Source organism: Quercus lobata, chromosome 6 (genome assembly GCF_001633185.2).
Source record: "Quercus lobata isolate SW786 chromosome 6, ValleyOak3.0 Primary Assembly, whole genome shotgun sequence".
Lineage (NCBI taxonomy): Eukaryota > Viridiplantae > Streptophyta > Magnoliopsida > Fagales > Fagaceae > Quercus > Quercus lobata.
In genome coordinates this window covers 14,977,061-14,990,252 of record NC_044909.1, presented here as the reverse complement: position 1 = coordinate 14,990,252, position 13,192 = coordinate 14,977,061, and the positions used below count along the sequence as shown (strand labels likewise).

The following is a 13,192-nucleotide window of genomic DNA, read 5'->3' as shown; positions in this document are numbered from 1 at the left end:
CTCATTCATGTCCAACGAGGCGCAACAACACTCAACATCAACAATCAAGAAACCCAAAGACCTAGAGAGAACCCTCAACAACAAGAATCAAGAAACCCACCCAAAGATCTAGAGAGAAACATCAACAAACCCCGTCATTGCCACCTAGAGCCTTCGCCGTTTGGGTTGAATCACCGCGGCCTCCTGGAGCCTTCGTCATCACTGCCTAGGTTTGATCTCTCTGGTTTGTTTGTTTGTTTGTTTGTTTTTTTAATTTTATTTTATTATTATTATTTTTTTTTTTGCCTTTGTAGTTTGGGTTTGTTCTTTTTTTGCCTTTGTAGTTTAGGTTTGTTCTTCAATTCTTTGTAGGAAGTTTGGGTTTCCATTTGTCTTCGTTGAAGAACACCAAAATCAAGTCTCTTAGACTCGATTTCTTACATTGAAAGTGAAATCGAGCCTCATAAACTCAATTTGTATGGTCCAAAATCGAGTTTATTGCACTCGAAATGTTAGTTTCATAAATAGTTTTGAAAACATGCTAACTAACAAAATTGTTTGAAAATTAGTGTTATTTTGAAGAAAAAAAAAAATCCCACGTTTTGCAAATAAGTAATGAGAGGACTTGACTCCTTTATCCGCTTTGGGAGACCAATGATGGTTGTGAGAAAATGGAATTTGGGAGAAAACTGAATTACTTCATTAATTAATTAGCACAAGGCTTTAAATACAAGATCGGGCTCAACCCAGAAAAGAAGAAGAGCAAAACAACCTAACTAAACAGACTGACAGAAATCCTAACAAACTCACGCACGCGTGACACGTGTGAACACTAAAAACAGAGACTGAAAAGAAAGCAAACTACATGTCGTTTTCTATAATAACTAATACAACAGTAAGACTAAACTACAAGCGTTTCTGGTCTAGCTCCTTCTTAGCAAGTCTGATTGATCTTCAATTGCTTGTGCATCTACTAAGGCTTGCTCACTCTGTTCTGACTGATCTCCTAGCTTTACATATGAACTCTGTTGATATACATTGTCTTGATAGTGGTGGTGATGGCAATTTGCTCGGTATAAAGTCTTAAATTGTTCTTTACAGGTATTTTAGTATTTTTACACTTTCATGTGAGATTTCATTTAATATTCTGTTTTCAGTCAACAAAAATAAAAACAAAAACCATTTTCATACTAGCTTTGCTTTCCATTTCTATTATTAAGAGCTCTTAATAATGTTATAGAATATATGAATTCCATTGTTGGTTTATATGGTTGCAATATGTGCAATTTTATCCTCTCTAATTTCTTTGAGAGTTTAAGTTGTATTAATTTTTTTGAATATTGGAATTTTATTTTTATCCCTAGGAGGCTAGAAGTGCCAACATGTTAGCCCACGACATTGCCCGTTGGACTTCCTTTTGGAATTGGGATGACTTCTTATCCACTTAAGTTTTCTTCAAGAATGTGGAGATGGGCCTGCTCCTCTTCCATCTGCTATGGATATATATAGTATTAGTATATATATATATATATATATTAATTATATAAAAAAAAAAGATTTCATTATTGTAGGACAAAAAAAAAGAAAGAGATAATTACACTCCCTTCATTGAGATTTGAAAAAATGATACTCTACTCTAAACTTGAAAAAAAAAAAAAAAAAAAATTCTCTATTAATATCTGATTGACCAAATTTTGTTAAATTAATATTAAAAATATTATATATTAACTTGCTCTTTGCTTAAGAGCAGGTTTTTAAAATTATCTTATTTTATAATTAAAATTTATTGTTTTAAATTTTTAATTAAAATGTATTTTAAAATATTAAGTATGAATTTTACTTATTATTTTTTGTTGCAAGTGTTTTAGTGCTTGATAAACTTTGCATTTTTATTTTAAATTTATAAATTTTTTTTTACTAATGATGGTTAAATTTTTGTAATGAGATTCTTATAAAAATTTAGAATATTTCATTACTAATATAAACAAAAAAGGGAGAATAATAATTTTTTTTCAAACCTTTTATAATTAAAATTCATTGTTTTAAATTTTTAATTAAAATGTATTCTAAAATATTGAGTATGAATTTTACTTATTATTTTTTGTTGCAAGTGTTTTAGTGCTTGATAAACTTTGCATTTTTATTTTAAATCTATAATTTTTTTTTTTACTAATCATAGTTAAATTTTTATAATGAGATACTTATAAAAATTTAGAATATTTCATTACTAATATAAACAAAAAAAAGGAGAGTAATAATATTTTTCAAACCTTAAAAGAAGGTGATGTCATTTTTCCAAACTTCAAGGAGAAAAATGTAATTACCCAAAAAAAAATGGGAGTACGAACTATAATACTTATCAATATAAAAATAAAGTGAAATAAGAAAGGCCAAAATACAAAATTTTGAAACGTAAAGATTTTTTTTTTAATTTATTTATTTATTTTTAAGATGAGAAAATGTAAAGATAATGAAAAGAAAATGTAAAAAAAGAAAGAGAACTCAAGTTTGTGATCCGAACCCGCCCAAACCGAACAGTTTGGCGGGTGGCCTAGAATAGAATAAAAATGTCATCGAGTTTGGTAGTAGACATCCCCACCTCCACCTCCACCTCGAATTGGTGCGTTAACTACTTTAATTGCAACTTGCGTCGCTCTCGATTCCTTCCTTCTACTACTTTATCTCAGCGCTCCACCCTTTTGACTTTGAGAACCACTTCCACCTCTCTCTCAAGGTTTTCTTCTCTCCTCTCTTCTCTGCATTTGTGTTTTTAACTACGTGCATTTTGTTGATTATCACTATCTATGAATTCATTGTTTTGTTTTGGAGGAATCTTGTACTCACATCACATGTTGTGTTGAATGATTGAACTAGTTTGTGATTTGTCTCTTGGTTTTTCCATTTTTTTGTTTTCTTTTTGGTTATGGATTAATTAATGGATTGGTATTAGCATAGCTGGGATTGTTGGGTTTTGGGTATTATAATAACAGTTCTAATGTTTAAGCCTGTAAAAGTGTGTTGTTGTCATTAAAAAGCTCTAAGAAACCCCACTAGTCAGATCAGTAAAAATAAGGTTAAAATGCAAAACTCACCTTCTAAGTTTCACCGGAGTTCGTTTCAATCTCCTAAGTTTCAAGTTTATTCAAGGCCTCCTCGTCAATTTTCGTTAATTTTAAAAAAAAAAATTCTGGAAAATATTTTTCAATCGTTAATTGGATTTTTTTAATTTAAAATTTTTGAATTAAAAAAATTTGGACAATTAACCGCAACATTGAACAAAAGTTGATAAAGAGACCTTAATTGAATAAACTTGAAACTTATCCAAAAAAAAAAAAAAAGGAATAAACTTGAAATTTGGAGGACTGAAACGAACGAAAACAAAGTTAAATGACTGAAATGAATTCTGGTGAAACATAAAGTTGAAACATAGGGTAGAATCATCGAATCAGTTGGTTCATATGAAGTGTTGAAATGTATGTACACTGCAGCCAGCTGCACAGTACTCATTTGCCAGTGTAAGCCCCTAAAGAATTTGGGGTGATCAAAACAATACTGTATCTTTGTGGCACTACTCCTTGGAACTTGTAGGTTTATAACTTTCTGTTGACTTTAAGAACATTACCTTGTTCTTATAGTTTCTCTCACCTTTGTTATTATTTTTGTTGCTCTTATCCTGTATATTGATCTTCTTTGCCATTCAATGTTTAGTAAAATATTTTCAGCTTCTTTAGCCATGGAAGATTCTAAAGCTGTCCCAATAAAGGAAATGCCACTGGGATTAGATACAACCACCGAGGAAGAATATGCTTCGCAGTCTAAGTTACTTCAAGAGTTCACTAGTATTCCCAGCATTGACAAGGCTTGGACTTTTAAGTCTGACGATGGTATGACTGCTCATGCTTATAGTTTTATTTCCCCTTCTTTAATGTCTGCTCCTTTCTGCAAGACAGGCAGCAGGAGTTTCTGACAATAATCTCTTTGCGTAAAACTTTTGCTGCAGGGATAGGTTCTCAAGCAATGTTTTCAATTAGCCAACCAAATCTTTTGGCAAACAAGAGGAGGAAGTCTATTCTATCTACTCATATATTCAAGGACAATAACAGTTCTGTAAACTTTCGTTGGTCCCCATTTCCTGTTGAGATGACGGGAGTGTCTACAATTGTTCCATCACCATCAGGTTCAAAGCTTTTTGTGGTTCGAAATCCAGAAAGCGAGTCTCCATCTCAGTTTGAAATTTGGGGTTCATCTCAGTTGGAAAAGGAGTTCCACATTCCCCAATCTGTTCATGGCTCAGTATATACTGATGGATGGTAACTAATAGTATGAATCTAGTTTTTTGGGGATGACTTTATTTAGCATTTGATGTTAACCTGGTTTATAATTGACTTATTTGTGTATAACCTTAGCAGTAAAACTTGTTTAATTGTAAGTATTGATATTGCTCGTAGATGTACTAGTAGCAGCAGCAGTTGTACTGGTAGTGATGGTTGTAATTGTTGTAGTTCCTATATAGTTATAGCTATTCTAAATCATCCTCATGGACATAGACTCTTAATGGTGTAGGTTTGAGGGAATTTCCTGGAATTCTGATGAAACTCTCATTGCTTATGTTGCTGAGGAACCATCTCCCTCCAAGCCCACGTTTAATGATCTTGGCTACAAGAAAGGTGGTTCCACTGATAAGGACTGCAGTAGCTGGAAAGGACAAGGGGATTGGGAGGAGGAATGGGGGGAAACCTATGCAGGAAAAAGGCAGCCTGCACTTTTTGTAATCAATATCAACAGGTTGGTATCATTTCTTAAAAAAATTTATCAACACTATGGTAAGTTTATTGGAGTTTTTCTATAAATGGAAGAACCTTAATTTAAACTTACCTGTGTTGTACAGTGGAGAGGTACAGGCTGTAAAAGGAATTAAGAAGTCTTTGAGCATTGGCCAAGTTGTGTGGGCTCCATCAACTAAAGACATGCATCAATATTTGGTATTTGTTGGGTGGTCATCAGATACGAGAAAGCTTGGTATAAAGTACTGCTATAACAGGCCTTGTGCATTATATGCAGTTAAAGCACCAATTTATAAATCAGAAGCCAATGAACTTGAACTCAAGTGGGTTACCCTCTTTTGTAAAATGATATTTTTTATTACATTTTTTTTCCCATGTGAATTGTTACGTGCTTGAGGTCTATTACATGTATAAAAATACTTGTGAATTTCTTGTACTGTCTCAGAGATAGCTCAACTGAAGATGTGCCTGTGTTTAATCTTACTCAACAAATAAGCAGTGCCTTCTTTCCAAGGTTCAGGTATGCTACTAATATTGCATATGTGGTTGGTGTATCAACTTTTTTTCTTTACCCAGTCAAGTTTCTGATGTGGAGCGCTTTTATAAGTTTGGAGAAACTGTGGAACATACCTGTAGGGCCTCCAAGATATTTTGAGGGCAAGATGAAACAAGAGTTTGGTGAACAGTTTACTGCTTTTGCATTTAAGTTCTTCTCCCCCTTACTATTTTAAAGTAGTTTTCTAGTCATCATTTTGACCTTTTTTAAATGGTCAAGAATGAGATTGACATTTTTATCTTTCTTTCTTGGTGACAGTTTTCTTTTGTTCTTCTTTCCATTATGAAGTGCTTGTAAAAAGTAGAGTAGATTGTCATCTGTGGGGTTCAAGTTGCCCAGTGGTGTTACCCCTCCCCCCCCCCCCTCCCCCACTATTTACTAGTCAGATGGGGTTTTTTTTGGGGGGGGGGGGGGTGGTGAAGAAGAAGTAAGATTGTTGTTTGCTGAATACTAATGGAAAAGCATGCCTTGTTGATCACTTAATGATCAATGTTTTCCCTGTATCCTTCATAATAACCATGTATCTACTAAACATGCTATAAGGAACAGCTTCGGAGCCTGATGATTGTATGCGAATTATTTTTCTTTCTCCAGCCCAGATGGAAAGTGCCTTGTGTTTTTAAGTGCAAGAAGCTCTGTGGATTCTGGAGCCCATTCTGCAACAGATTCACTTCACAGAATTGATTGGTCAACTGATGTGAGGCTGTGGCCTTCTGCCAAAATTGTTGATGTAGTGAGTGCTTAAATTCTTTGTTAAGGAACTTGCATCTCAAGGATGCAAACTTCTGTATTCTCAAGCTCTGGAATTATAGAATTCAAATTATGGTTTTTCTTTGAGCTCGGCTGCTTTTGACTGCATAAGATTTTGGTCTATAGCTGCTATGTTATATATATACTAGAAGTGTCCCATATGACACATTTTATGTGGCTATCATGCACTTTGAGTGCTAAATGGCAATGTGTAATAAGACTGAGGTAAATTATATGATTGTTCCAAATGAGTTGAATTATATGGTAGATTCAGCTAAGAGCCTAGGACTAAGGTGATATTTGAAAACTTAATCTAGTTTGGTTTAGAAACTCCCCAATTTGGAATATGCCTGCAACTTTTCTGGTCAGTTTGAGATTTTGCGGATGACAACTTTGTAAATTATATAATACAACTTCCTTCTTTCATCTTCAATAATTCAATACAATTAAAGATTTATTTAGAATGTAATTATAGAATTAGGACTGTGTGAGTTCCTTTTCCCATAATTTTCATGTAACTGAAAACTATTTCATCAATATAATTTTTTGAAGATCCCTGTTGTGATGAGTGCTGAGGATGGTCACTTGCCAGGGCTTTACTGTTCAAGTTTCCTTAGCAATCCTTGGCTTTCTGATGGATGCACTATGATCATATCTTCTTTCTGGAGAAGCAGTCAAGTAATACTTTCTGTGAATGTGTTGAGGTAATTGTAATGGCTGGCAGCTGGCTACATACCTTTTCATTTTTACTTATTTTTTTCTCCTCAAGTAGTCAGACATTGTAATGTCATTTCTACAATCAACTCATGATATCATCTGTCAAATTACAGTATGGAAGTATTACGTATCAGCCCTGCTGAGTCAAATTTTTCATGGAATGTCCTTACATTGGATGGGGATAATATTGTTGCTGGTAACATCTAATGCTGATTTTTACCCATATCCTGACCTATAATAGTTTATAAAATTGGCATAAAATTTAAGTTGTGTTTTACTGTTTGAAGTGTCTAGCAGTCCAGTTAATGTTCCTCAAATCAAGTATGGTTGTATTGTTGAGAAAAAAACTATAGCTGCTGCTTGGAGTTGGTTAGATGTATCAAGCTCCATATTCAAATGCTCTGAGAAGGTGTACTTAATTTTCTAATTTTCTTGTTTGTATTATATGAATCATTTTTGCATGTAGAGATTGTCTTGCTAACAATTCTCTTATTGCTTCAGGTTAGATCTTTGCTCTCATCTCTTCAGTTCAGTATAATGGAGATACCAGTAAAGGATGTTTCTGATAGCTTGTCAAAAGGTATGGAAAGCCAATTTGATTTCTTTCTCAAACTTGGTCATCCACATTGAATATGGATATTTCCAATATCAGTCAAACTCATCTCTTCAGCTTAATTGCTATTATCGGGCATTGTTACAGTGGTCTAATGCTTACAATTTAATTGAGCATATTATAATATTTCCTTTTTTCATTAGTGTTCAACATGCTTTGGGTGACAAGAACAATAGCCACAAAATAAGTTAATGAGTTTTGAAAAAGACCTCTTCGAACCCCCACTCCCCTAAAATCTTAAGATAGTCCATATTTAGATTTTCATTGTTTTTTTTTTTAATCAACTTAAGTGGAATTTTTTGGTGATAAAAGCTAGGATGGAGTTCATTTTTCCATTAGTGGCTGCTTGAAGGGAAGTCAACTATTGCAAGCTATTTTAGTAATTAATGGAACCAGTAAAAGTATCAATTTGTTGTTTATTGCATACCTATGATTTCATTATAAATAAATAAAATTTGTCACTTCACAAGGATCACGTTCAGTTCTGGAAGAAAGGGAAGAATATAGAACTAGCTTCTTTTAAGCCAACTTTTTGGCAAGTATATATCCAAATGAATATGATTAAGAAGGAATTATAGCTGATGCAACGTGCATCAGTAAATGAAATTTTCAGTAGCATATATTAAATTGGAGCTAATGAGCTCTAGCTCAAATGGGCTTCGTCTTTCCATAATAATGGGATGGAGGGTGAGGTTGTGGGTTTTCGACCCACTAGGTGTATAACTTACCACTCAAAAAATTATATCAAATAGAAGGAATATGATAATGATAAATTTGCCACATTCGTGAACCATATTTAAGGAAACAGTACTTATTGATGGAAAAAATTTGGGATTGCATTGATCTTTGTAAGCAAGACTGGACTCTACTCTTTTCTTTCAAAATAGAATTGATCATGTATATTAGAAGGTCTGGGTATTTTAATGATATGCTTAACGGAGACAAATGTTTGATTTAGCTGGTTATAGGAACGAAACATTTAATGGGGTTTTTTTTTTAATAAACAAAAGTTTTAAAGGGAAATATATTTTGTAGTTCTCTTGCCCTTTACTAGGAACTGTGTGATATTGTAATTGTAATCATAATATTCTTGTGTTAAAGAGCATTAATATTTATAGCCTATGTGTTTTTAATTCATTTCAGGTGCTAGCAAACCTTTTGAAGCTATATTTGTTTCTTCAAACTCTAAGAAAAGTGATGCTTGCGATCCTTTAATTGTAATTCTTCATGGAGGTCCGCATTCTGTCTCGTTGACAAGCTTTTCAAAGTCCTCGGCATTTCTTTCTTCAATTGGATTCAGTTTATTGATTGTCAACTATAGGTACACTATTATTATGAGTATTATCAGAATTTTTTTTAAATAATTTAAATCAGCATCAGAATACTTATGCTCAATGATCAATATATGTTGTGGTCAACCATATTCCATGATCCACCAGAATCTGGTTGATTATGAGGGGCCTTTTTCTCTCTCATCACCCTCCCCCACACCCCCCCCCCCCCCCCAAAAAAAAAAAAAATCCCACTGAAGACAAAGCCTTTTCTTTTCCAAGATGAAGTTCCCTCACTTATGAGGTGCTGTTGCTTGATAAGACAATAGTGGAACTGATTCTGATACCTAAATGAAGGGAAGGGATTCTCAAAATTTAAGAATTTGGAACAAATGGAATACAAAAATGAATATTTTAACCTTAAAGGGGACCAACATTTTGACACTCAATAAAAAATTGGCAAAATTATTAACTTGGTCCTTCAATTATTAGGTAAAATTCAATTTGGTCGCTCAACTACTAATTTTGTCATTTTAGTCCCTCAACTGTTAATTGTGTCAATTTAATCCTTTGACTTTCAAAATCACATCCATTTCATCCTTGGAACTCCTGTGTTCTAATGTTAACAGAATTAATTGTTGTAGCAAATAAAATATATATTAAAAGGTTAATATCGAAAGTTTAAAATTTTAAATCGTCCATTTTAATTATTAAATATGTTAAAATGTAAACAGAGAGAAGAAGCAAGGATGAAATTGACCTGATTTTGAAAGTTTAATGACTAAATTGAACTTCACCTAATAGTTGGAGGACCAAAATAGTAATTTAAGATTAAAATTTTCAATGCGTTTAATTGATCACTGTGTATTGCATTCACCTTTTTGTCTCTGAAATTTCATGAAAAATGAATTTTACCCTTTCTTGGAGACCTCTCCTGGATTTTTCCTTTAGGTGTAAACCTAAATTGCTTTGGTAATTCAATTATTTGGCTATCTGCCTTCAAGGAAAAAGAGGTTTAGATTGATTCACTGTGCATCAAAAGGTTGAGCTGATTTGACTGTAAAATAATATTCTTAAGAAATTTGGAATTTTGGAGTGATTTCTATAGCATTCGCAAACAACATTCAGAAAAAGGTCTTCGTTTGTAAAACTTGAGATTAAAAACCATAGTTTCTTTGGCCTCAGGATTCTATCTTATGTCCTAGATCTTGAGTTAAGATGCGAATCTTTTCGTTATATCGATTAAAGTTTTTTTTTTTTTTTTTTTCATCCTTTTGAGAAATGAAAAATGTCTCTCAAGTGTTATTTGCTTTCAATTATTAATGGTTTAAGAGGAAGTGGTATGCCAATTGCTTTTTGCATGCTACTTGATTTTACAGAATCTTTAATATTTGTTTGTGTCTTTTAGGATTTTAAGGATCACATGCTTGAAAAAGCCTCTTTTGAATACCGATATTACTTTTTTTTTTTTTTATAGGTAATAAGAGTATTATTAAAAAAAACTATAAAACTAAAGTAAGTAAGCAAATACAAGGTGTTCATGATGGTGAACACAAAGAAATGCAACAAGCAAACAATCAGCATCAAACAACAAGTAAAAACTTAAAGTGCAATACTAAGAGAAGAAATAAACTCCAAGATAGTAGAGCAATATTACTTACATCAACAAATGGCTGATTATCTTTCTAGCATCTTCTAACATGGTAATTTATCTCAGAGGTTCACTAGGTTTTGGTGAAGAAGCATTACAATCTCTTCCAGGGAAAGTTGGGCAACAGGTACTTATTATGTATCTAGTTTTGTTACACCTGCTATGGTCATTTTTTTTTCTTTTTAATTTTAAAAATGGTATTTGAATTCTTGCTTTGCTAAACTAGTTGGGAATCTCATATAAACCCTATTTTTTAATCTATATTATGCGCAGGATGTAAATGATGTACTCACAGCTATAGATCATGTCATTGACAAGGGACTCGCCAGTCCATCAAAAATTACAGTGCTTGGTGGTTCCCATGGGGGCTTTCTGACAACCCACTTGATTGGCCAGGTGCTTTAATTATGAAATTTTTATATTTTTACTGGCCCTCGTTTTTTTTTTGTTGGTAATTTAATTTATCTCTTAATCTTTCCTCCTATATCCCTTGTGCCTTCCAAGTTTTATTTATTTTGAGTCTAGCATTTGATTGTTAAGATATCTACTACCAGCTAGTGGTTTTCCACAAAGAAATCTCTTCCATTATGGATTAGATAGCTGAGAGATTAGTGCAAGTCAAACTTATAAGTGGGCTACTTGTCATACATGGACTGGTGGTCTTGTGTGTCATGTTTTTATTATTTCTCTCTGTTTAATTTATGGTGCACTGCATGCAAATGCTTGGTAAAGTGGATGTTATGATTAATGATGCACATTCATATTTGAATTCTCAAATGAACAGGGGCTCACTTAAGAATCAGATCATATTTGTTTTCAAATGCTGCAGGCACCAGATAAGTTTGTTGCTGCTGTAGTGAGGAATCCTGTTTGTAACTTGGCATTGATGGTTGGTACAACAGATATCCCTGATTGGTGCTATGTGGAGGCCTGTGGAAGCAAGGGGAAAGATATCTTTTCGGAAGCTCCTTCAGCTGATTACTTAACACTCTTTCACAGCAAGTCTCCTATTTCACACCTCTCAAAGGTATGCTTAAAGGAGGCTTGATTTTTAATCAATATATTCAGAAGTTTAATGGCAGATTTTCATAAAAGCACATTAAAATGTAAAAATAATTCTACTGACTGAAAATAAATAAATAAACAAAATCAATGCAACAATGCCTACTCCAACCTCAAATGTCAGCTCTGCTAGGTGCAGAAATAAATCCTGCAAGCTGTGTTCTTGTTGTCATCATTTGAAGCTGAATGTTGATAGAATAACTTAAAACCAATAAATTGAGAAATCTAAATTTCCTTGATATCAAAGCAGGAGATAAGACCTTTTTTCTTTTCAACATGAGAAGCTTCTAGTAAACTATTTTCACATCATATGGGGTCAAACTTATTGTTATGTCAAGTCTTCAATCAGGAACTGTAAAAGTTGCATCTAGTTTCCTTTTAGAGTGTATCTTCAAATAATTTTAGTAGGTTGCTATGGAAATAAATGTGGTACTAATTACTTTGATGATATCTACAGGTCAAAACACCAACCCTTTTTCTTTTAGGTGCTCAGGATCTCCGTGTTCCAGTTTCTAATGGATTGCAAGTAAGACATTCTTTTCCTCTTTTAAATGATGAAGTACATTGTTGACATTTTTATTTCAGTTTCATGGTTTTCCAACTACTACTAGTGCTCAATTAATCACTATCTTAGGATGCAATGAAAACAAAAACAGACACAAACAGTGGGGGAATAGTCTGTTTCTCTTGCTACCATATTTAAATGATGTTGATATTTGAAATATGCAGTATGCACGGGCACTGAGAGAGAAAGGTGGTGAGGTTAAAGTTATTGTGTTTCCCAATGATGGACATGAAATTGGAAGGTAATAATTAGTCCTACATGCACTCCTAGTCTCCTACATCCTAGTCAACACAGTTAATCTCAAAGCTGATGTTGGACAATGTATTGTTGACTGATATATCCTCCCCCTTTTCCCCTTTAATTGCAGGCCACAATCTGACTTTGAAAGCTTTCTTAATATTGGAGTTTGGTTCAGAAAGTATTGTAAATGAGCGGGCATTGCCACCCTTTGTTGAGCCTATGGCTTTTATGTCTAAATGGGAAGTATCAATTGTGGTAGAGACTTGAAAGGTATCAAATCCACTTATAATCAATTCTTCACCTTGATCTTAGTGGTCATTCTCCTTGCCCTAGTCCTTGATGTAAAGCATTCATTCTAAATAAAAACTTTACGTTTGCCAATGAGCTCTAACTCAATTGGCATCTCCTTCTCCTACTCTTATAAATTCTAGGTGGAGTGTGAGATATTTGGTTCTAGACCCATTGGATGCACATGTGACTTACAAATAATAATAAAAAAAGGTTGTAACTTCATGTCGTAAAATCTTGTATTTACTTCTCAAAACAAATAGCCTTATCTTTCTCAAGCCATTATTGTTTGCTTCATTTTAAGCTTTTTTTTTATTGGTTTTAGGAAGTTTGCAGATCCCTTATGTGAATGCTAAAATTTGACCCGCAAGAGTTGTTTGACTAAGGCATGTACATGGCAGCAAATTCAATTATCATATGTGCCGCTTTTGTGTCTCCCATGGAGACAATTCATTTTTGACATTGCATCTCCAAAATTGTGTTCATGTCAACATTGCAATTCGGTCCAGTGTATCAAAGTTAGTTATGATGGAGCATGGGTTATTTTTCTTGGTGATCTGGAGCAGGTTTGGTGGCCTATACCATGCAGCATGTTAAAATAGATAAATGGTCACGTCTTATTGATAAGTTATGTACACATTTCAATAGTAATGCTCCTTCATATATGATATCCATATAATAGGCAAGTAATCTTCCACAGTTTGCCATCAAGAATA

At 33.4% G+C, this 13,192-nt stretch overlaps 1 protein-coding gene across 2 annotated transcripts; it reads left to right on the top strand.

The window, feature by feature from the left end:
• Nucleotides 1-2,479: 2,479 nt before the first annotated feature.
• LOC115994929 (acylamino-acid-releasing enzyme-like) lies at nucleotides 2,480-12,718 on the top strand. 2 transcript variants are annotated; one of them, XM_031119271.1, is made up of 18 exons: nucleotides 2,480-2,713; nucleotides 3,688-3,863; nucleotides 3,980-4,289; nucleotides 4,543-4,764; nucleotides 4,868-5,086; nucleotides 5,209-5,283; nucleotides 5,914-6,052; nucleotides 6,622-6,773; nucleotides 6,900-6,982; nucleotides 7,074-7,195; nucleotides 7,288-7,366; nucleotides 8,543-8,720; nucleotides 10,388-10,448; nucleotides 10,595-10,717; nucleotides 11,151-11,348; nucleotides 11,841-11,909; nucleotides 12,113-12,189; nucleotides 12,316-12,718. In XM_031119271.1, the coding sequence occupies exons 1-18, from the start codon at nucleotides 2,547-2,549 to the stop codon at nucleotides 12,377-12,379; spliced, it is 2,514 nt and encodes an 837-aa protein (XP_030975131.1). In that variant the 5' UTR covers nucleotides 2,480-2,546; the 3' UTR covers nucleotides 12,380-12,718. The 2 variants fall into 2 exon arrangements, with proteins under 2 accessions (XP_030975131.1, XP_030975132.1); XM_031119272.1 differs by having other exon boundaries at nucleotides 2,615-2,713; nucleotides 3,702-3,863.
• The last annotated feature ends 474 nt before the right edge of the window (nucleotides 12,719-13,192 follow it).